The 23,527-nt window shown below is 40.4% G+C and overlaps 1 protein-coding gene across 3 annotated transcripts in view; it reads right to left on the bottom strand.

Annotated features, from left to right (window-relative positions):
• Positions 1 to 18,515, bottom strand: part of ARHGAP15 (Rho GTPase activating protein 15) — a 341,933-nt gene extending 323,418 nt beyond the window's left edge. For 2 of the 3 annotated variants that reach the window (XM_076343118.1, XM_076343121.1), the window contains exons 1-3: positions 18,432 to 18,515; positions 18,210 to 18,270; positions 1,503 to 1,682 (exon numbers count right to left, since the gene is read on the bottom strand). In XM_076343118.1, the coding sequence (XP_076199233.1) occupies positions 1,503 to 1,667 (165 nt within the window). In that variant the 5' untranslated portion in view covers positions 1,668 to 1,682; positions 18,210 to 18,270; positions 18,432 to 18,515. Of the gene's footprint in view, positions 1 to 1,502; positions 1,683 to 18,209; positions 18,373 to 18,431 lie in introns of those variants that run through there. The other variant, XM_076343120.1, reaches the window with a different exon arrangement.
• Between the last annotated feature and the right edge of the window lie 5,012 nt (positions 18,516 to 23,527).

The following is a 23,527-nucleotide window of genomic DNA, read 5'->3' as shown; positions in this document are numbered from 1 at the left end:
AGAGGCATCAGTCAAGGTAATAGTGCATAAACACATGAAAGTTATTAAGTACATCCCAACATGTAATAAAGTAGGTGTTAATTGGTAGCTGAGTTCTGCAGGCTATTGAGGTGGATAATTCATTGAGAGATGGATCACTTGTAATTTCTCTACATAATTCCTTTTGCAGTCTCATGCTGTGATGTTTTCATGCTTGTCAAAAACAACTGCAGCCTAGTGCCTTTTGTTAAACACAGCCAATAAAATATGTTAGGCATCATTAAATATACTTAACTTTTAAACTTTTTCAAAGGTACAGTTCTTCCTGATAATACATTATAGTATTCCCAGTAAATTACTCTAAGCATCGTTTCAGGTTTGTAGCGGAGGAACTTTTCACGTCAGATAAAAAAGAAGCGGCATGTACAGTTTGTCTGAGGTGAACAGTATTGTTTAAATGGAAGGTAAATGAGTAGCTTATCAGCTGCTAAGATCTAAACAGATTTTTCTCTCCAGAAATACGAGGTGAAATGAGTTAAGAGGAATTAACGATTAAAATAATGTATTTCTAAATCAGTTTGAATTTTGAGTTTGAACTTAAAGTAAAAAGAGAAGAAACTACAGCTGTTATTGTAGCCTTCCTCCATTTAATAACTTTGTTAGAAAGCTGAATATTTCATAGGAATCCATTACATCAACAAAACAAAAAATTAATGGCTGGCATGGTTGTGAGAAATGACTGAGACCTGGGACTCTGTCCCCAGCCAGCAGAGTTTTCTCCCTCATTTGCATTCTCTGAGAACAAAATGGATCTGGAGTCCAAAAAGTGGCTAACATTGCATAAATAATTTTGTAACATCATATGGCCTCAGCTGCAAGTTGCCACCATTATAGAAGAAAATTAACCAGGGGAGACTCATACCAATCAGTTTGTTTAGTAGCTCAGAAGGAGTACAGGGGCAGGGATGCAACTGGCAATAGAGTTCATCACTAACTATTTAATTTAAAAAAAAAAAAAAGGTCATGGATAAAAAATGACTCGAGTCTTTCAACTCTTCCAACTATTAAAATAATGAGAACTTCAGTGTCTGATTTTTACAATTCATTCATTCTTACAGCAAGACTTATTTTTGTTACTGACAAAGTTGTCCTTTATTTACTGAGTTGTAATTTCCATTTCTTTACTTTTCTCTGGTTTTAGCATTTGCCTTTTTAGAAATTGTGCATATACCTTATACTGTAAGTACTATTCTCTACAGCAGACGTATTTAAGTACTGTAATACTTGAGAGTTGAAATGCTGAGTAGATGCTAAGATCCCGGCCACCAAAGCCAAATTTTGTCTTTCAGTGAAGGAAAATTGTTATTCCAACGCCTAGCCATACTCCTAAAAATGTGTTAGTGCCATTAAATCCCTCCTTGCAAGGGATGATCATGAAACCAGTATCTTAACCACACTTAAGATAATTCTGTAGCTTTTAAAAAATTGGAAGACTCGGAAAATATTAGTAGTGTTTTACTTACAGGTTCAGCGACTTTCACGTTCTCAGACAGAATCATAGATTTGCTTTGGCTCAGTCTATCGTGGTGACTGTTGGCATTTTTGATCCTCATTTGAACAGCCCCTGTACTGTGGTGGGAAGGATTAGGCTTTTCAGAGGCCGTATCAGAAGTTGTAGACCTTTCCATGGTTAGTGGGTTGACCTGAAGAACATAAAATAAGAGCAATATTCTAGGGACCCCTCGTACAAAAATGTATGAATGACAGTTATATGTCACTGTAGTCAGGAGAAAAAGTTGAGTTATCTTGCTGGTAAGATCTTGGATCACCTTTGAACACCAGGATAACTATCAGCTGTGTCAGTCTGTAGTTTTATTATTGTCCTTATCACTCACCCACCCGAACTGCCTTGGAAGAGTTAGTTTATGTAAAAGATTATCCTTATCTCCAAAGCCATTCTCCTCTATGGTGTAATCTCCCTGCAAGCCTCTGTCACGTCCAGCTGGCAGCCACTACGCTTTGTCTTTGGCCCTGCTCACACTACACATTTTAAATCTTGCAAAGGAAAACAACATGCTGTGAAGCCAATTAACATATCTTACCTCCACAGTTCGATACGTGCATGTTACAAGTGCATTACAGGACCACGCTGCAACCCTGCTAGTGTCCTAGATTCAAACCCAGATCTAATAAAATTTCCCTTAATTTTTACAATTCTACCGACAGCACGGATGGGATTTTTGTTCCTCTGTTCATTTTTAAAATTTTGAAATGAAGAAATGGCTGAGCACATCAGCTGTCAAGCCCTTGGAGGGACCGGGGGGAACTTGTACAGAATGATCACCTTCTCTAGCAGTGCTGCTGTTCAACCTCCTGACTCAGCAATAGTGCAACTCAACAAACTGTTCGAGCTATTCAAATTCCCAAAACATTTTCCATCAGCAAAAGTTGCTTTATATTTCCTGTACAAAACATCAGGACAGTGATGTACAACACTTGCTCCACTTTCCTCCCCACTAGTTCACCCTGGTACTACTATATGTAAATCATGGGTGAAGTAATATGGTAAGAGTCACAAGAAAACGTGTTATTTATATTGCTATGTAGCCATACGAGAAAATGTGTAAGGAAGAGATACTATATAAGCTGGAATTGTTGGTTTCCCTACTATGGAGCCAGGGAAACGGAAATCCATTTAAGTGCAGTTATAATATAAACTGTTAAAAATCAGCATTTTCCAAATGGGTTTGAAAAACACAGCTTTTTCTGGCAACGTGTCCCCAACATCTGAAGACTCTAAAAGATGAAATTCCCTGATTTCAAGAAAGTCCATTTCTGTGAAGGCATCAGAGGAGAGAAAGATACGGTACCGGTGTGAAGGTGGGAGAGGGAGATGAGAAGTGCTACTGCATGTCTCTGGGCAGGACCACAGCCGTTGTGCTGGTGGAAGGACACAGCTCTCATAGCTTCACCCTCTCCTGGACCTGATAAATTAATTCCTTACAGGAAACTACCTTACATGTAGAGGACAATAATAAGAGGTCATACAGTCACAGAATGGTTGAGGTTGGAAGACACCTCTGGAGATATCTGGTCCAACCCCCCTGCTCAAGCAGGACCACCTAGAGCTGGTTGCCCACAAGCAACGCAGCACTCTTGAAGAGAGAAGTGAGAAGAAGAAAGTGCTTCAATATTAGCCATTACTCACTCAACATTACGTGCCATGATAGAAACACTAACTTCAGTAAAAGCAACAGTGAAACTTAGGCTCTTTGGCTGTTTCCTGCATTGAATTAGTTACTCAAGGATCCCTACAGAAGTTGAACCACAGAAAGAGAGGAGAAAAATTTGGCTAAAGCTGTTTCCTGCTACTCAGGAGTATGCATGTCTATTTCTGCTGCAGAGCTGGTGTATGACACTGGGGGAAACTCTTTACGTGGACCTTTAGGAGACAGCACTGTGTGTTCTTCCTCTCTGAGACACTTCTCACCACCCTTCGGAGCAGTCGCCACTCAAACCCATGTCACAGGGACACTTTGCCATTTTGGCAGTAAGGTCTGCAGCAATGCTAAGCAGGAAATGATTTTTTCCTCCTTCTAAACTTGGAGAGTCAAACCATTTTGTATTTCATGTTGGTATCAAACCAAAATTGCTTCTCAACAGATTTTCAGTAGGCTCCAGGCTGGAGAGCTGATCAGACTCGAGAGACGAGAGCAACACTGGCTCTGTCACCGATCCAATGTTTGGCTGGAGCACATCTCTCAGATTTTCTTCTGAAATTTCCCACCTATAAAACTCTGACATATCTCTTCTTGGGAGCATTATGAGTTTTAGTTAGGTAATCTCTGTCTGGTGTTGTCAGTACAAGATGTGCTATAAAAAAGTTTAATAGTATGACAAAGTCATGCCCTGGATCTCAAGTAGGAGTACAGTCAGTAAATGACAAGTCTGCAAAGACTTCTGAAAATTTTTATTCTAATCTCATTGAACCTTAGTTAATTTTCCCCCAAATTGGAACCAATTCATACACATCAGAGATACAAGGAGACTTTCTGAGGCACTAAAATTACAGGAACTACCATAAAAGAAAAGAAAAAAAAAAACAAACCTCAACATTTCCACTATTTGTCTTAGCGTAGAACATGGTGAGATCCTGCCGAATATGAAGGAGATCTTGCAGAATATGAAGGAAAGGTACAAGTTACAAAAGTTGCTCCCTTCGGATTTCCAGGTAGAAATCCTTTGCTGCCCAAACTCCATAAAGACTCCCGACAGCGTTATCGGCCCTGCATGCCAGTAGATGGCACCCTGAATATGAGCTCCACAAACGCAACGGCGTTGCATTCACATTTGCAAGAAGAGTTTGGTAGCACTTGCACTCTGCTCTCTTTTATTTATTTATTTTTTGAAAACTTTTAAAAAATAACAGAGGGAAAGACAGTCAGGAAACAGATAAAATATTAACAGAAGATAGAAAAAGGATCCTATCTGATGCTTTTATGATTTGGTGCTTCCAAACTGTTATTAGCAGCATCAGGGCCAAGTTTGGGCAGGTTTTGCAGGGGAATTCGTTTCACTTACTTTGGAAGGCAGAGCTGCCAAGCCCTGTGCAACTGCTTGTGAGGCACTCCATGTTCATTATATAATTAGCTAATTTGCCTTTTGGCAAATAGTTAGCATCTGGATATAAATTTTAGTTTTGAAGCCTCCTACGGTTGATTTGCTGGAGAAAGGCATTAAACCAAGACAGACTTTACCCCCCTCCCTGTTGTTTATAGGGTTCCTGGAGCAAAGGGGCAGCATAACTTTAAGGTGTTCACCTAAGAGAAGAAGGACAGGGGAACACACCGAAAAATCCTCTTGGAAGTACTGGTTTTGGGCTACTGTGGAACAGAAGCAGCAGGTTAGTTAAGGGTGGGAAAAAGTCAGGGAACAGTACCGGTACAAGAAAAATCCTTGACATGAGGTTGGATGGACGATACAGGAAGGGAAAACTGATTCATGGAGTGGGGAAAAAAGATTACACTGGATGTGAGAAAGGAGAACTCTAATTTCTGGAGAGTGGGTAGGTCAGCTTACTTATGAGGCAAGAAACACCACTGAGCTGAAGGGAGAAAATCGCCTTTCTGGCTGGGACAGAAATCACCTTTCTGGCTGGGACAGCCAAACTGGTCCAGTCCTAGACACACAGCCACTTTTGGAGATAACCTCAGGAGCTGAAAAACCCTCACTGAGGGAAGAAGGGGTTCACACTTGTAGTTAAATTATCAGCCTCAGTGGGTCAACACTTGCAGTTGCTTTTCCCATGAATTGGTTCATGTGTTTGGGATGCTCAGAGAGGAGACAAGGCTGCTCCAGCAAGTAGCACAGCATCCTCGCAGTGAATCAAGTTGAACGGAAGCCAGAGTTCAGCCACCAACTACAGGTGTGAGGTGGCTGCTAAACAGTCAAGGGACATTTGGCATGTCTGGCAGATCAATGGTTAAGATCCTAAACCCCCAATTTCTAGATGTACAGTCGACTTTCAAACACGTGGTGTGGAAGTAGTGAGTATTACAGAGGTGAAAAACAGAAAGGTTATTGCGGATGCAAATCCGTACACAGAGGAAAGCCATCCCGTTTCTGAGAATCGGGCCCAGGTTAAAAAAGCAACACAGCAAATTGCAGAGATCAGATCTCGGGCTTCCTCACAAAGTGCTGGGTCTTGGTAAAACTATTTTCAATAACATTTTTTGTAACATTTCTTTTAAAAACAATGTTTTCACAAAATCTTGATGTTTGATAACAGTGGAAATATTTAAATTAGTTCTAATTTCCCTTTGACGGGAAAAAATACTTTTCTGCCCTTTCTCTTCAAAAAGAGAAAGGCGATGATAAAGGAAACAAAGTAACATTGTTAATTTCCCAATGAAAAACAAAACAAAGCAAAAACCCCCTTCCTTTTGCTATTTATAATTTCCGTGAAAAAAGGAAAAATATACTTTTTAGCTTTTTGCAAAAATTAAGGAGGTGAATTGTTCATCTCACTGCCATTCTTATGTCTTTGGTAGCTGAATTATGGTTTCTGTCTCACAATGACAGCCAGTAAGTATTCCCCTCCTACAGCAGCTCATGGGGCTAGAGGAAGTTTCATATTGCATTAATCAGGTTTTTAATCCATTTTGACACGTTGCTTTGTCCAGAAATTGATCATATAATGAGCAGACTGACCGATATTACCCAAGAACTTTATTTCATAATTTTTGGTACAGTATCGGTAAAGTTAATATAGAGGTTTTCTACAAAGCAAAGCAAAGTGTTAGTTCTTCAAGAAACAAGAGGATAGCGGTATTTCTAGATTTTGGCTTGATCTATGCTTATGTTTCCCACAGCTACGTCCAGTGACAGAATGCAAATGTTAATTCATTAGCAACTGGTACCAAGTAGTAGTTGTAGCAAGTACTTTTGTCCAAGAAAGGAAAAAAAATATATCTGTGATTAATATAATTTGTTGCATTTGTTTTTCAAGATTATGAGATTAAAAACGTTGTATATAATTTTCAGTATTTATCAAAATAAGCTTTTAATTTCCAGCTTCGCTCCTTATGATATATCTACCACTATCAAGTCAGAAGTATAATGAACATGAAAGTGCTCAACATAGTAATGTGAAAACACTGCAAAATCAAAGTGCATCTTGTTACATTCACTAACTCTATTCTTCTTCTGAAGAGCATACTGTACATGAAGAGCATCCATTGAAACCTAATGCAACAATATTACAAAAGAGCAAAAATCAGCACGAGGTTCACCATTACACTAGACCTGTGAGCCTGAAAAACAGTAAAAATGGAAGAGGAAGTAAGAGTTGACAAATGAAAAAAGCTAATGCCACACACGTGGTGAGTCAGAGCATTCTTGTAAAGGAGAAAACATATTGCTATGTCTGTGAAAGAAGTGTTTAAAATCAACACACCTACGTGAATATTTCTGCTGTTGGATTTTGCTCTTAGCCTTTGCTACACCGTTTGTTATCTCTGCTGAAGTACAGCTCAGGGGCAGTAAATGCTTAAGCACACAACTGATGGAAATAAAGGGGGACAGGTGAAAAAACTATAGGTAAAGAGAGGGCATAACAAGTAAACTGCCACATAGCTTTTTTCAATTATTCTTATCTGCGCTGTACTCTTTCTTTATTTTTTTTCAACCACCCCCACCACACCGCTCTCACAGCTAACACGTCGCACATCTGCGCTCAGGGCACGGACACAAACAGCAAAGGCTGCTGAGGGATACGGTGTCCTGGGCTGGTGCCCAGAAGAGTCCTAAAGCCAGTTTATCTGAGTACTAGAAAAACAGAAAAATCCATTGTAATGAAAATACAAAGCAGATGTAACATTCCTATGCCTTTTCCTTTGCAGAAAGGTTTCATCCAGCCTGGAATAATTTGTACATAGGAAGTAGCATTAATTTCAACCATCAGTCATATCTCTAGTCAAAGTAGGAGATCAGAACTGACACTACATCACCATTGCCTGGGTCTTTACTCCAGTTTTATTCTTTTATATCAGATAGACAATAAAACAGAATTTTGTGCCGAGTTCAGTCTGCTGTAAAATGTTAAATGTCCTAAACTCAACAGCACGTTTTCCCTTATCAACCAAACTTGCAATCTAATCAGAAAACATCAGTGAGTTTGTTGATACGTCATAAGACCTACAAAAGCCATGCTCATCAGCATTGATCATCATACCCTCTTTTAATTTTTTTACCTGTTGCAGCCATATTAGACTTTCGGTGGTGTCTCTCAGAACAGACAACACACTGAGCAAGGATCATGGAGGTCATTTTACCTCATGGGTCTAAAGGCTGGCTTTGCAGTCACTCTTTTCTAGTCCAGTACTTGAGGACTTTCTGCAGATAAAAGCAGAAATGGCCCACAGAGTTCTTCAGGCAACTCTAATTTATAGGTACAGTTACCCATGCCTCTCCTGTGGTCAAAGAGAAGAGTAAAACATCTTTTCTGGTTTGTTTGTAGCAATATCTCACTGCCCAGCATTTATTTGTTACCACATGTGGAATACACTGTCCAGCGCATTACTCACAATTTTATTTATGCTCTGAGGTATATACCTCATATATATATGAGGTATATACCCATCCAGTCTCTATGAAGGATGCACCTAAAGGCAAATTTCTTGACACAACTTGGCCCAAATCATAGCAGACTTCCTGGGCAGTAGTGTAATACAAGAAGTAAAGAATTTTCAAGCATCATTGTTAAACAGCTCTTCGGCTACAAAATCTTTTATCCTTGAGATTTTAACTTGATCCTTGATATGATGACCATTTCAACCTTTTGGGTTTATTCTCTTATATCAAGATAGGGTTATATTTTACAATAACTCTTGGTTAATAACTACATAATTCTTGTGATTGAAATCTCATAGCTCAATATCCAGTAGGAACAAAGTATGTTATCATTTAAAATAATTTCTTCCTAGCTTGTGCAATACAGGACATCCAGTTCCAGACAGGTCTAAAAGGCCTGATCCTGATCTTAGGTTTGCAGTGAACCCACTGAAGTTAATGGAGTTACAGCAATGCAAAAGTAACATTAAGCACACTCGAGGAGGAAAGCCAAAGCATTGTTTGCATTACGGAGCCAGGTATGGAAATATACTTTATAACAGATTGCAAAAGGGAGGGACACAGACTTGCACCATTATACAGCAGTAACTATGTTGTTTAATTTTGGGACTAAAAACATACTCTAAGGTTGTTTTGATGACTGAGTTCCTAAGAATTAAAGTGTTAAAATGCAGTACTTCATTTCTCATTCCCGATAGTTACCACACATATTAAGAATATGTGATTCTCCACTTACAGTACCTCACAGACCTGCATGGGTGTGGAGTCTACACCCTACAATAACTTACAGACTGTTACAGTCTGATGCTTCAGTGATTTCCTGCCCATTGACTGCAGCATTAAAAATATGAGTGGCTTATTGCTATAAAGATTGACTGTTGCTTTTTTCTATTTTTTCAACTAGTGATAGCACCTTACACAATAAAAACTTAAAAGGATAAAATAAAATTATAGAAGGCTGATATTGAGTCCCACTTTCTAGTAGATGGCAGCAAAATATCTTAACCAAATGTACAGTTTCAGTGGAAATATTGTTAATCTTTACAAATCGTTGCTTAATTTGTCTCAAGGATTGGATGAAGAGAGATGTGAAGACCGAAAATTCAAATAGCTGTGCTAGACTGGCAGTGGCTATCAATGAGGATTTAAGCAGGGAGCTAAGGTCCTCCTTTGTGTCATTCTGAAATTTTGTAGAAGATGATAGCTGAAAGCCCCAGGGTCTGCTTCCCGCTCTACGTAGACCCTTAAAAATAGCAGGATCAGATGTCGAAGAAAAACAGGGATCTGGAAAAGCTACTGGTACCCTATAGGGCAGAGATGTGTTATCTCCGGAAATGTTTTCCTAGCTGGATAGAAATGGCTTGAGAATTAGAAAGAGAAGAGAATGGGAGGCAGTTACTATTTCAAAGTCGTGCGGATACAATGACAAACTCTTCGCATCCATATTTGATGGATTTACAGATTCCTCTCTAAACCTGTAAGCCTTCATGACTTGCTATCTACAGGACTTCCCTGCACAAATGAAAGCTTGCTAGGAAATACCGCTAGGATATTATTGGAAACAACAAAAACACATGCAATAGGGTAAAAGAGTTTCTTCAAGTCAGCAAGTGACTGCATATGGTCATGTCTCTTCTTGCATCACTTAGTTTCTTAATTATATTACATGTGAAGGTCTCAGGAAAGGTAACAGTTGTTTCAAAAGTTCGTCTGTCCCAATATATCATATGGGATAGCATAATGGAGTCTATTTTCACCACTCTTATGTCAATTTAATATCTCAGTTTCAAGTGGAACTTTGTGTACAGTTTGGCCTGCATATGTTCTGGGAACAGTCGTCCATAGTAGAATTTCAGTTGAATATGTAAAAGAACATGCCTGGGAAAAATTGCTACTTCTAGGTCTTCCTGCTGGCAGCGTGTTTCATTTCTTTCTGGAGTGCATCTGATCTGCGACACCTGCCTCCGTTTTCCATGCTGTGCAAGCTAGACTACAATCCTTCAAATGATGAATATTGGTCATATATACACAGTGTTAGAAAACCAAACTATGAGTATCGTCCGATATGTAACACTTCTAACGCATCCTACAACACTGAAGAGCAGAATGAGTATGGTTTAGTCATTAGACCAATGACAGCAAGTAGTTCCCAGCATCATAAAAGTTCATAACAATTTAATTGATTTAACACCAAATAAGACCTGAGAAGTGCTAGAGAAGGTCAGACCTCTAAACTCATTTTACATCTGCAGATGATAGTTGTCGTACAGTAACTTTTTAGTTTAAAGCTGTCTAATTCTGAATAAAAAGAATCCAATGTTTTCTCTAGGAAGATCACATAAGAATCACAAATTTTCTCCGGTGCTTGAAAGAAATCTGTTCCTATAGCCTAAATGTTCAGAAAAGTGTTGTTACTTTTAATGTTGCCAGATCTGAAGTGATGAGATACTATGGGAAAGGTTATTCTTGCAGTATTTACAGATACAAGCAGAAGCAGAAGTGACAGAAATTTCAAAGTAAGGCTGTTTGAAATACTTCCAGCTCAATTTTGCAGAACTTCTCCTCACAGAGATTCAGATATTCATCCAAACTTTCCATGCTTACCTGAACTAGACATGTGGTGATGGTAATTTTGGAACAACCCAAACTCTATAGAGAAGTGGAAGAGTTAGTACCGCAAGACGAACTGATGTATTAGAAAAATATTTTCTAAATGCCTGAAGGCTTGCTGCAAATAGCCAAAGAAACAAACATCCTATAAGTTCTAAATTTCACAGCTTTGCCAACAGAAATTTCGGTTTCAATTTGACAGCGGCTGTATAAACAAGCTATCACAAGGCCAGCTCGGGTAAGACGTTACAGCACATTTGTGACCTGCACCACATTCATGTACGTGCACGTGCTCCACTGGTTGATCCACAGTGGAGGAAGCACCTGATGTTCATCACTGAGTAAGACAATATACAAGTTTTATCCCACTCTACCTCTAAATCAGTTATGCACTACTGAACACTTGGAGCAGTTGTAAGTCATGCCTCAGTTTGCCTCCTGGTCCTCAGTTCCTGCAGCAGCAGCAGCCCCTTCACTAGAAAAAAATGCCTTCTTGAGCTCTGTTAAGCCTTTGGTGAAGCAGTGGCAGTTGTTTTCACCTCTTAGAGTCCCTCAACTTAGTAGTTTAAATGCACATTTACCATGTCTTAATCCATTTTGCAGTTCCATATACCCATCATCCTACAGAAGACATGTCTGTCAAACTGAGGTACTGAGATAGTTGAATAGGAAAGGCTTTAAAGCTTCTCAGACTTCAAAAACAAATTAAAAAATAAACTCATAATAAAACTTTTTCTTTCTGACACTACCTGCCTCAAGAGTGTCTACAACAAGAGGCTTGTCCCTTATTCGGACAGCAAGACCCCCTCCCTCCCACTCCCCGGGATAATGTTCGATTCCCTGTGCTGTGCACATGAAACTGTCCCTCCTACCCTCTCTCAATCTTCCTCCATACATATCTGCAGCAGTTTTTGTGCTGTGATCCTGCAGCTGCTCCCTTACTTCTTCTCACTGCTCCCACTTCCCATCTGAGGGGGGAAAAAAAAAAAGCTCCAGACACTTTTAATCTGTTCCCACACTCCATCTCCATTTTCCTTTGCAGAGCTCCCGGTGCTGCTCTTGTAAGAGACGCTGCTGTGAAACACAGCAGAGCCGGCACCTACAATTTTAGGAGAAAACTTTTAAGCTACAGCAGGAACTCAAAGGGGAAATTCTTTGCGGCTTGCATCGAGCAAGCCCCTCTTCTGCATTTCGTGGGGCCCCCTGTTTGCTTTCTTCACCAGCTGCCTCTGCCGTGGCCCAGAGCGGAGCAGAAGGCGGCAGGCGTGCCTGCCCCACCGCGCTGCTCTTCAGCACCACGTGGCAAAGCAGGGAGAAGACAAAAGCATTTGTTTTATGTGATAGTGTCTGATATCATATTGTGTAGCTAAGATGTCTACTTTCAGCAAAGTGGAAATACCAAGGGTGTTGTGTCAAAAATAAAATTTCTTTAATTATGCAAGAAGTTTGAGCATAAGCTCTGTTAATTATATCTACAATTTTTACTGCAAATGTACATTGTTTTGTGAGGGACCAATGAAAACTTTATTTCACTAAGGTGGTTCAAGATGACTCCAGAAACCTTGTATGCATGCTTTCCGCAGGCCAGGGGACCAGAGCCCACCTGCACCACTAGTCCCACCACAGATGTGCTGCAGTTCGCAGAAGCAGTCAGAGTCAGCAGCAACGACAGCAGGAGTGCGACGGTGCCAGATCCGCGTGCGAACACCAACAGTCATAGTGTGAGAAGACTGGCCGCCATTCATCTGCCCCCAACGTTGTTAAGAGCAAAAATACTAAACAAGTATTACATCTGCTGTCAGCTGTGGCTTTATTAGGCAGCGTGGTAACATGCGGAGCTGATAGACTCCTCAAATCCCTTGTCAGCTGAAATTGCTGTACTCAGCTCAAGTGAGCCCTTGCAGTCCTACGCACCTGAGTTAAAATGTCCTTACAGTGCATCAACATTATTCCCTAAACATCTGCACCCTTATGCATGATACAAGTCTGGTAAGAAATTTCTGGATTTAACTTCTTTCATTCTTTTCTTTTATACAATTTTTGCTCCGTATCTTAATAGATTCCCTCTCTTCACTCACTCACACTCCAGGAAAGATTTTATAAAGAGCCTCAAACTTTAGATGAAAATTAAAACTAGAAAACAAATTTTCCAATTAAAATCTCTGCAGCAATTCTGAACATCTCAGACCTATACAACTCCATATTACTGAATCCAGAGCCAGTGCTAGACTGTCCAAAGGAAATCCAAGAATGGTTTGAAGAGACGAGATTCTCTAAGCATCTGCTAAAACTGGGGGCATGCGTTGCCTTTACCAGGGCCTAGGGATTAATGAATGAGGAGGAACTGAGATGCTTTTACTTGCTCTGTTTCCTCTTCCTTTGCTACTCCAAGAAGAGTGGATGGATTAGTGCCATCTCCTAGTTCAAAAATCATCACAAGAATTTGATTACTCATTACTACTGGTTACTATATTTTGCTTTTTTCGCTAATAAAGTAACCAAGCATGCAATGTACTGACGATAATAGAAACATTAATCTTTCTAGATCAAGCCTCAGCACTACTCAGCGCGAAGTACAAAAGGCAGCATGTGTCAGAGCAGCTTGGCCAGTTGGAAAGTCTGATGTAACATCTTCCTACTGGAAGATGTTGACTCATTTGTGGCAAAACCATTAGCGAGAAATGCATTTTGCCTGAGGAAGCCCAGGGAGGCTTCTGTTGGGTCCATTCCCCCACCGTGGACTGCTCAGTTCTTCCAACTCCACTGTCCCAAGCAGACATCTGGCTGGCCCAGCAGCAGGTGTCTCCTGAACCACAGCTGCAGCAGAAACACCAGAAAAGCTGAGAGCATCCTGACACCCAACAGATTGGTGATGAACCCACCGGCCATGGAAGTGACTCTCGTGGAGGCAGAACTCCAGAGCTTCAACTGTCTTCACAAAATATCTGTGTCATTTCCCTCCTCACCCACAAAGAAAGAGAGTTTAGTAACATCCTGAGCAGCAGAGAAGAAAAGTACAGGTGCTATGCCCTATGCCTTGCCTAGGAGGAGCTTCGGTATCTGGTTCAGATAGGTGCTTCGGTATCTGATTCAGCACCAAATACAGTGGTGGCTTTGCTCAGGGTGTGGCAGGAAAAGAAATAAGAAACAAAGAGCAAGCACATACTTAAAGCACGTCTCTTCAGCTCTAAGCCACATTCACTTCTGGTTTTTCTTCATTCTTTTCTTCCTCTCCCTTATCATGTTGCAGTTGTGCTGAAAACTGATGGATGTCTTGGAGAAGGAATCAGAAGTAATTTTAAGTTCATTTGTTCGAGGACTGCACCTGTTTAGTGCACCAGGCACAGACTTTGGAAGAAATATTCATGAAAAACCACAGTACAAACCCACAATACCCGGCTTAACTACAAGTGAATGATTTAATGTCTGTCAATCTCAAATGGCAGGAAGTGTAGCATTGTGTCTTAAACAACCTTAAACCACTAACCATAGCAATATCAAATTTGCTTAGTTAATTTATTGAAGAAATGCTTCAGTGGGTATCTGTGCACTGTCCGAGTTAGTATTTTACTACGTAACTTGCACATACCTCCAGAAGTTTAGAAGCTAATTTGGAGAATACCAATATCAGTTAAATAACCCTCTGATATCTTTCCTACTTAATTCCCAGAACAGTTCTTTCTCATGCTAAGGCGAATGCAAATACAGAGAAATGAAGCAAAAAAGGCCAAAATTTCAAGCATGTATGAATTTGGGGTTCTTAGTTTCTGGCAAACAGGACTCACTTTTACACATGCCAGACCTCAACACTTCCAGGTGACTTCAGCATGAGCCAATAATGCACTGAAAATCTGCTCCAGCATGACCTGGCTGCGTCCACAGACTGAGCTCTAACATGACTTAGATTTGCCTCATGGTCAGTTTGCAACACCTAAATATCCGTGCCCAGAAAACTAATGCCTGCTTTTCTCATCCAGACAGCTACCTTAAAAAAAATCGAATAACATTTTCTTTTGCTCCTATTTCAGCCAGCCTGGAAGTTTGCACCCCAAGATGCTTCAAGTTGTAATAAAGATGATGGGAGTCCACAGGCTCGGATCAGAGGTCTGTCAGCCCACACAGATAGGAGGTCTCACTCTTAAAATGAAAACAGATCTGCATTGAGGAAGTCCCTGTGCATGAGGAGCTAGCAGGGTTTGTTTTGTAGTGAGTCTCCAAAACAACCTTTTTATAGTATTTCTCAAAGCAGGGAAGACTGACAGAGGCATGTCGAGTGCATGAAGGCACAGTCGTACCATCCAGCACAGCAAAAGAACAACCACCTCTGTCCTTCAGTTGTCGATGAAGAGAGTTGTCAGGGAAATTAAGATTCATTGAGACCTCTGGTTGAAGCAGACCAATCTTCTGAGAAGGTTTCAGAAGCAGGTAACACCAATGCTTCCTGACCTAGACCAAGCTCACGGGTTCCCAAATGCACACCCAACAGGGTGGTGTGCCATTGTGAGCAAGCTGAAGGCAGCAGGGCCTTCAGCCTACTCTGAGACTAAGAGGACATTACAGCAGTAAGTTTGATGGTGACAAAAGCTGTTGGAAGCCACCACAGGATGGAAAAAGGGGCAGTTTTGTGAAGGTTGTGTAGCCAGGTAAAGAAATCTGCTGTTGTGCTCTGAATGGCACTTGAATTATCATGGAAGATACATGGTCAACAGCTGGGCCAAAATTTTATCCCATCTGTTTCCTTCAGGACTAATGTTATCAACAAATGAAACCAGGAAAACAATCAAAACATCTTCATATAGATGGTATCCACCAGTACCAGGTCCTGTCTTTGTAGCACTGAGAAATAGGTTTGATGCATCCAGGTAGGAGTCTTACTTAGAAGAAAAGTGAAACGTAGAGACTTTAGCTAGAGCTCAAGTGATGCTTTGTTTTGTCTTTAAAAGAGATCAGCCCAAACAACACCTACATATACAGGATTAGGATACATTCGGTACAACTGCCATGCTTCAGGTTTCTAATTAAGAACACACCTAAACACTAAACAGAGTTCTCCAACATCAAGAGAAAGTTTTTAGCAGCATGCAGGCTTTAACAACCCTAAATGGTTAGCAGCTCGCACTGATTGAGCTGACACAGCACAGCAGCATCTAAAAAAAAGTCAAGAAAAACAGGCAAGTATCAGAATTACACACTGTGAGCCTCAAAAAATTCAGAAGACGCTGCCTATAACCCACTAAGTTCCATGTGACTCAATAGAAACAGGCCATAATACAGCAGTTCCGACTGCTAAAAGTCTGCAAGACGGCTTAGCAGAGAACCAAGCTGAAGTCTCTAAGCAGCACAGCAAAAGCCGTCCTCCCTACAGCACTAGTGATCACAATGGGTGCTCCATCCCACTTGCATGGGATACTATTTTTTAGAGCCTGGCCTGAAGTTCATCACTGCAAAGAAGTAATAACTGCTGGGACCAGAAATAGATAGAGAAATCCAAACCAGAGCTGTGTACAGCTATTTCAATCAAGCTAGCACCACACCAGAGGCTGTGGTGTTGTGCCACCCAAACATCAGGATTAGAACTGAAATGTGTCTCTGTCACCATCTTAATTTCTGGTTCCTGCCTCACTCCAGCTGGGGAGGAACATGCCCGAGACCGTGGTCTGATACAGATCTCTCCTCTGCTGCCCTGGCAATCCCAGCCCCGGTGAGAGGGACTACCGAGGGGGGCCACACACTCATGCTTGGTCGGAAGAAGATGGAGTATCTCTTCCAAGCTAGGGTATCTCTTGTATCAAAGCAAAAGGAAGTTTCTACAATAAATGCTGCCAAAAAGGCAAAATTTTTTTGTAATTCAATAATAGTGTACAGCAGGAGCTTTAAAATACAGAGAGTGCTTCAGCTGTTCACTCTATTTGGAAAAGAAAATGAACAAATGTGTATTACAGATGTAATTGGATTGAGGGGTAAAGTGAACAAGAGATGCTGCTTTTAAATGAATTTCCTTTGGACACAAAGAGGTAAGTTGCAGGGAAGGGAGAAAATAAAGAAAAATAACTCTGAGAATTCAAACTACCAAATCTCACAGCTCTGCGGAAAATGCATTTCAAATGACTCTAAGACATTACAGCAGTAACATAAAAACCACTACAAACACAACCCAGGAAGAGAACATGTTCTTTTTATACAATTTCCCTGTCTGTGCTGATTTGTGTATGCAGGCAGGACAGCTTTTTTTCTCCAAAAAGTACAGAAAATTTGAAATGTAATCTTACAACACTACGCTAAAATCTGTCTCCAATTAGTATGCACAATTTCAAAATGAGCTTCAAGCCACATGTGATATCTTTCAACTCTGACCCATATTTCCAAAAGAAAAACAAGTTGCTTCTTAAGGTAAGGTTATCAGTTACAAACATGAGTACATGTCACAAAGTTTACAGCAAACTACACGTTACCAGGAAAACAAATCTTCACCATAGAACAAATCTTGCTAATTCTGGCTCTCCTTTCTGTGGCCCATAATCAAAGCATTATATTGTGTGATTTGAACATCTTCCTAAATTACTATTTCCCTGCAAGTCTCTGAAGGCCAGAAAGCAGTATTTGCCCACTGACGGCAATGCAAAGCAATCTTTTCTGATAGAAAGCTTCGAGTGAGATGGGGACTCGGGACACACAACCTTTTTCTGCCCAACACGGAAGCAGAGGAGGAATTAGTCTGGATCTAAACAGCCTCATGCAGGAAACATGCTACCATGACATCTCCATTGAACAGCCCCATGAGGAACAGCATTGAGAGTGCCCATAGACAAACCAAGGATATTTTTTGTACAGTGTCCCCCATGCATCCCCATGTCCTCTTCCTATTAGCACCACTGATGAATAATAGAGTGGTACCAAACTTTTTGATACGGAGCAGGGCAAGAGATCCCTCTATCGATCTTTTCAGTCTGTAGTGATACCGAGTATCAACTAGGTACCTACCCTTACCACTCACTAACTCTTACAGTAGACACTACTACTAATCACCTCCCTCGTGGTCACTAGCAGGGAAGCCAGTTAGTCAAACAGGGCTAAATTGCACCCGGCAAAAGCAAATGCTAGGAAACGGGATCTAATCCCATTTCCCAGCCAGTGCCACCAGCCTTTTCTACCTTTTGGGGACAACTAGCTAGTACCGGCAGGGATAAGAGAAGTGATTAGTGGTTTGGGATACTAGAGAGGGTCAGATATAGTTGCCTCTTGCATAGGATGCAACAGATTTGCTAGATTCTGAATACTAAATTTGCTTTTAAAACATCGTTTTACATCCGTACCCTCTACGTTGCTGTTCATTGCTTTCAAATTCACAAACACCAACAGAAACAAAATAATTGTGTAATTAACATAATCCGTATTGAACACATACAAAATACATGCAGTTATGATTATTTTAAAAAAACTTTAGCAACAGGTTTCCTAAACTGCATTAAGATGAATTTAAGGCTCCTTACCTACAGCCTCACAGACGACGTCGTCTCATCTCAGACTGCCATCAACCAGCAACAGTTTTAACTATTTCAAAAAACGGAAAACATCTAGGTCACATGTCTATAGACAGCATTTGGGTTAATCTCCCACAGCTCATAAAGATAGAAAGAAAGCAGGAAAAAAAGTAAAATAAAACCACTTCCTGCAACAGCAGAAGCGAACCATCTCACCAGTGAGCAACTTACACCCAGGTTTAGTGCAAAACTCTTCTGGACTGGATAAAAAGCAAAATTTTAAAGTATGAAAGCAGCTCCTCTGTTAAAATTGCAACAAACAGGGAGGGTTAGTTTTTGCAGAAAGTAAACATGAGGTTTAAAAGGAAATGCTGAAAGGAATTACGATTCTAAGCCTCAAGACAACTTCCCTTTTCTTACCTTCAGTGAAACCCTTTGAATACTGAAATAAATAGCTTGCAACAAATCTGCTTTGCTATTTTGAAATGTAGCTTTAGTAAACGTGCCACTTACCATACTGTTACTTTAGATTTATAAAATAACAAATTCTAGCCAATCAGAGAGTTTGCTACTAAAAAAAAAAAATGACTTGTACTATTGCTTGGTGAAGGTCACCCAGATAAACACTTCTGTTTCTTTGATTTTCTGGTTTACTACTTCTCCATGAAGCAGCCCTGGAGAAGCACAGGCACACACAGCTGCTGCCCCACTTCATTTCCCGCAGCATCTCACACCATAACGGTCCCCCTCAGGCAGGGGGAACCCAAAGAACCAGCAGATTCAGACGCAGATCTGCATCTTCAGGGGTCTAGAAAAACCCCTTCCTTGCATATGCCTTCACCAACGTCTTCCCCCATAGCCTTTTTTCAGCAAGGAACGATGGTATCTTTCTAGTATTTCTAGCTCGACTTACAAAATGAGGGCTCATCTCCCCGGTACAGTGGGGGTTCCCTTGCAGGGCAGGGTGGTTGTGATGTGTGTACGAGGACCATCACGGTGCTGGTCAGGCTGCAGAGCCCTCTGTTGATGCTTTGGCAGAATAGGGGGATCTTTTTTGATTATCTCCCACAATAAAACAAAGAGCTGCCATATAACCTGAGAAAATCAAGGCCATCCTGAAGTTTAAGGATTTGTCCCAACAGTGAAGTAAAATGAAACCTGTTGACAGGGGGTGCCAGTGGAGTTCCTCAAGAAGATGTGCTCCATCTGTGCAGATGTCCAGCAAGAAATTCACTGGGTGCCCTAAAGGAGGATCCTGCAGAACACCCCATGGAGAAAGGGCAGAGACAGTTAGGAAACAAGGGCTGGGGCTGAGGCTAGAGTGGAGCTTAGGAAGACCTAGAAAGGGATCGTGACAAATTTTACAAGGCTGCAAAGGAAAGACTGATTTGCAGGCAGATCATTTCCTATTGTAGCAAAAAAAAGATGCAAGAAAGTTCCTGTAGAGAACAGCCTTAGTACATCATGCATTTACTGAAGCACATGGGGAAGCAAGACCTTCAGGGACTCAAGGAGAATACCAGAAAGAAAAAGGGGGAACATAGCACCGCTGAAGGAATGGCAGAACTATTAGGCTACAGAGTGACCCTTACATTATTATTATTGATTTTGTAGTAACTTCTACAACCTCCATTTCATGGCCAAAGATCCAATTATGCTAAAGGCCATACAACGCCAGAACCAAGACCGTCCTTGTTCCCAAACGCTTACTACGTATGCCAAGATGTAACACACACGTACAGACAGGAGAAGGAATTGAACAGCACGACAGCTGGTCTTCACCGTTCTAAGCTAAAATATCCTTTTTTTGTAGGCACTGCATTTTAGGGATGTATTTTAAAGGTGGACTTTTGGAACAAAAAAAGTGGACGTTTTGTATGAATGGTGTGAGGAGGTGAGAAAGCAATACTGTGCTTTTCTGCAAACTAACAACTGCTAGTGCTTAAAGAACCTGCAGGAGCACTAATTAATTGCTAGCTCTTTTAAAAACAGTATATGTTTCAACTAATTTTGTCATATGGAATAAATTTTAATTGAAAAATCTATTGTAGCCATGTAGATCTTAATAAAAATAAAAGATAAAAAAATAAAAATCTCAAATAAAATCATCAAAAGCATTTTTACAATTACAACATATTTGTGAACAGTGCGGAAAACAGAACTTCATCACTAAAATGTGAAGAAACCATCAGCGAACCTGTAAAATACCGCAGCAGGACTTGCCTGTGTTACCTTGTCCAAAACCTAGATTACCGGGGACGTGACATTTTCATGAAAATATCTTTCTCTGTACACCTAACATTTCAAGTCAAGTTGCAAATTCCGTCTCATTTCCTTTGCATCCCTTTGACAGTGTATCAGTAGTGACAAAATTCTATAAAAGGATGGCAGCTTTGCATACTGCTTACACTTATGCAGCACGAGCTTCCTGTGTGATCTCTGAAAGGCTGAAAATACTTCAGATGTGCAAAAAAACCAGTTTAGCAAAATCCAAGAGTTCATATAATCTAAGTAAAACTAAACAGGAAAAAGAAACTGCATAGGCATTACCTGGAGCAGATTGCTGCTCGATAGGTTGGTCTTTGCGTGTTTGCTGTGCAAGTTAAAGATGGAGTGTCATTTCTGAAGCTCAGATTTCTTGTCCCTATTTCAGTGACTCATGGCGTCATTGCTTATGAGACATGTCATCAAGTTGGTGAACATCCAGATTTCCACATCTCATAACTGAGAGCTCAGAGCGTTAAGGCTAAACCAGCAGTTTTAAAAATCACTATTGACTGAGGATGCTGAATGCCCAGCAGCTGTTACCAACTCAGTTCTAATAAATTCAAGAAGTATCATAAGTTTCATCAGCTGCTTGAACAGTGATTCCAAGACTTGTTCTGGACCAGCAGTCTCCTGAGGGGGAAAGAAAACTTGACTTTTTTTCTTTTCGCTTCGTTCAGCCTTTACTCTCTGTTGGAGTGACTGACAGGCAGCCCATAGTCTGGCTTGTATAGCAGGCACCCGGTGGCAAATCTAATTCAGCAGGTAAATCAAGCCGTAACAGACAATGCAAACCTGGATACCATGCAGGCACAAGCCTGGAAGAACAACTGGGCATGCAATGGCTGGTTCCAGAAGAAAATAATTTTTTATTAATGAAAATGGATAAAGTTCCAAAACTTTGCTATTCACTGGGAAAAACCCTAGGAAAGTAGTAGACTATGTGATAATGAAGTAATAATGTATTATCCCACATTCTTCACCAGAGGAATGATATTTTTTCATATTGGTAGCAGGTTTTAAAATATTTAAATTAAAAAGGAGAACAAAGAATTATGTCTGTATGGACAGTAATTCATATTCTTGCTCCTAGCAACTGTTTGCTCAGAGAGCTGATGTCCATTCAGTAGCCATTTTTTTTTTTTGCTATAAGGACCTTGAATATTTAATCCCAGTAAAAACATTTCTAGGAGCACATTCTTATGTATCGAGAAGGCCATGCACATGGCCATGTAACAGCTCCAATAGTTTATAGTCCAAGTTAACAGCAGTCTCTAATATTACCTGCTTGGGCAATAAATGTTTATTATGCAGGAGCTTGTATGTAGATGTCAATGTAATTATACAGTAATGGTTAAATTCACACAACCCTCTCAACCATAACATGCATTATAAACATTCTGGTATCATCTTCCAAAACCTTTTACTCTGAGCTGATTTTTCCCCTAAACAATCAATTTTACTTACCGCAGCCTTAAAAACACAAAAGATATTAAAAAAAAAAAGTCACAGGTGGTAGAAAATAGATCTTTAGAGATTCTCCAGCAGTTTAATGTCGGCTATATGGAAGGAACATATGCGCTTGAGGTCTAAAACCCACAATACTCAAATTTTAGGAGACGAATGATCTTGCATTAAAACATCTCTTAATAGCTGAGCGGCTGAAGTTTTGATAACAGATATACTTTACAAAGCAGCAGAGAAGTTTAGGACAGAATTCTCTGGACATTTACTTTCTAATAGAGATTTTTTGCCTTATAATGAGGTTTGGATTTAGAAATATTCATAGCTAAGGAAATAACATATTTCTTTATTTTTACACTCATCATTTTTCAAGCCTACTTAATGTAATTTTTTGCTGTTTAAAAAAAAAATATTAGGACACTGAAGTTAATGAAAACTACTAGGTAAGAAAGTTCTATATAAATCCAAACTGATCCTTTTCTCTTTCTTTCCCAGGTGTTTTAGGGATCTTGACACTTATTTTAAAGGCCAGCCTTGCCTAGGGCTATTTTTAATAACTTAGAAAAGCCACTCCGACCCATTGTATAGCTATACTGTACTAAAAAGAGACAAAAACACAGCATATGTTGATGCATTATGTAAAGACTTTCCTTGACAGCATTTAGTTACATGCAAGCTTTAAATGCAGTGTAAATGCATTTTCTGGAGTGTTAGGCCTCCGAGTGCTAAAAGTGTTACAATACCAAACTGCCAAAAAGGTGGTTTTACATCACACAATAACGGACCTTAAAAAGACAAATGAGTCATGCACTTTGGGTGACAATATCTTAATCTATGCACCCTTGATCAAGTCCGAGTTACAAAGTGGCGCTAGCAAAACCCTCTTCGAAGCCCTTCTCTTCTCCCTCCTGTTCACCACTGGCTTCAGGTGTGACCCAAACTCTCCACGCCAATAGCTTGTTGACTGGAGATGTTCCAAAAACTGTCAATGTTTTCACAGTAAAGGAAGTATGAAGTGGATGTCCTTGATATAAACTCCAGCCAGTGTTGTTTCTACCTCTATTAAAAAAGCTTCAGCTACATGGTGAACAACAGTGGGGAAAGTATCAAGCCCTGTAAAATCCCACGCTGGGGACGAATGCAGAAGAAAGCTGAGATGTTCTGGTACATTCTCTTCTTTTGCTTCAGCCTTTGAGGAAGGAGAGGCTCATTTCTGCAGCATCAAATTCCACATTCACAAAAAGATAAACGTAAGCATACAGCAATGGCAAGGCATTCATAAAAATAACGTGGCCCCCATCAAATCTAGTGGAAATAAGAATTGCTGAAGTCATTGCTTGTCTCTTCCTAATACAGCTTTTATCCGTGTGGTAGGCTCTGCTCTCGCTCTGCTCCCTCCCACGCTGCCATCACTGAGTGAGTCAGAACTGCCCGGGCAGTTGTGCCAGAAGAAAGAAGTCAAAAACAAGAGAAAGTCAGATGCAGGCAGTAAAAGTCCTCTGCAGAGAGATGATTGTCCTTTCTCATGTCCAGAAGCTTTCAGGGGAGACCATGCTGCCTGAAATGGACTGGGAAACAAAAAATTGAATCAGTTTATC

Source organism: Aptenodytes patagonicus, chromosome 6 (genome assembly GCF_965638725.1).
Source record: "Aptenodytes patagonicus chromosome 6, bAptPat1.pri.cur, whole genome shotgun sequence".
Lineage (NCBI taxonomy): Eukaryota > Metazoa > Chordata > Aves > Sphenisciformes > Spheniscidae > Aptenodytes > Aptenodytes patagonicus.
This window is presented reverse-complemented; position numbering and strand designations above follow the sequence as displayed.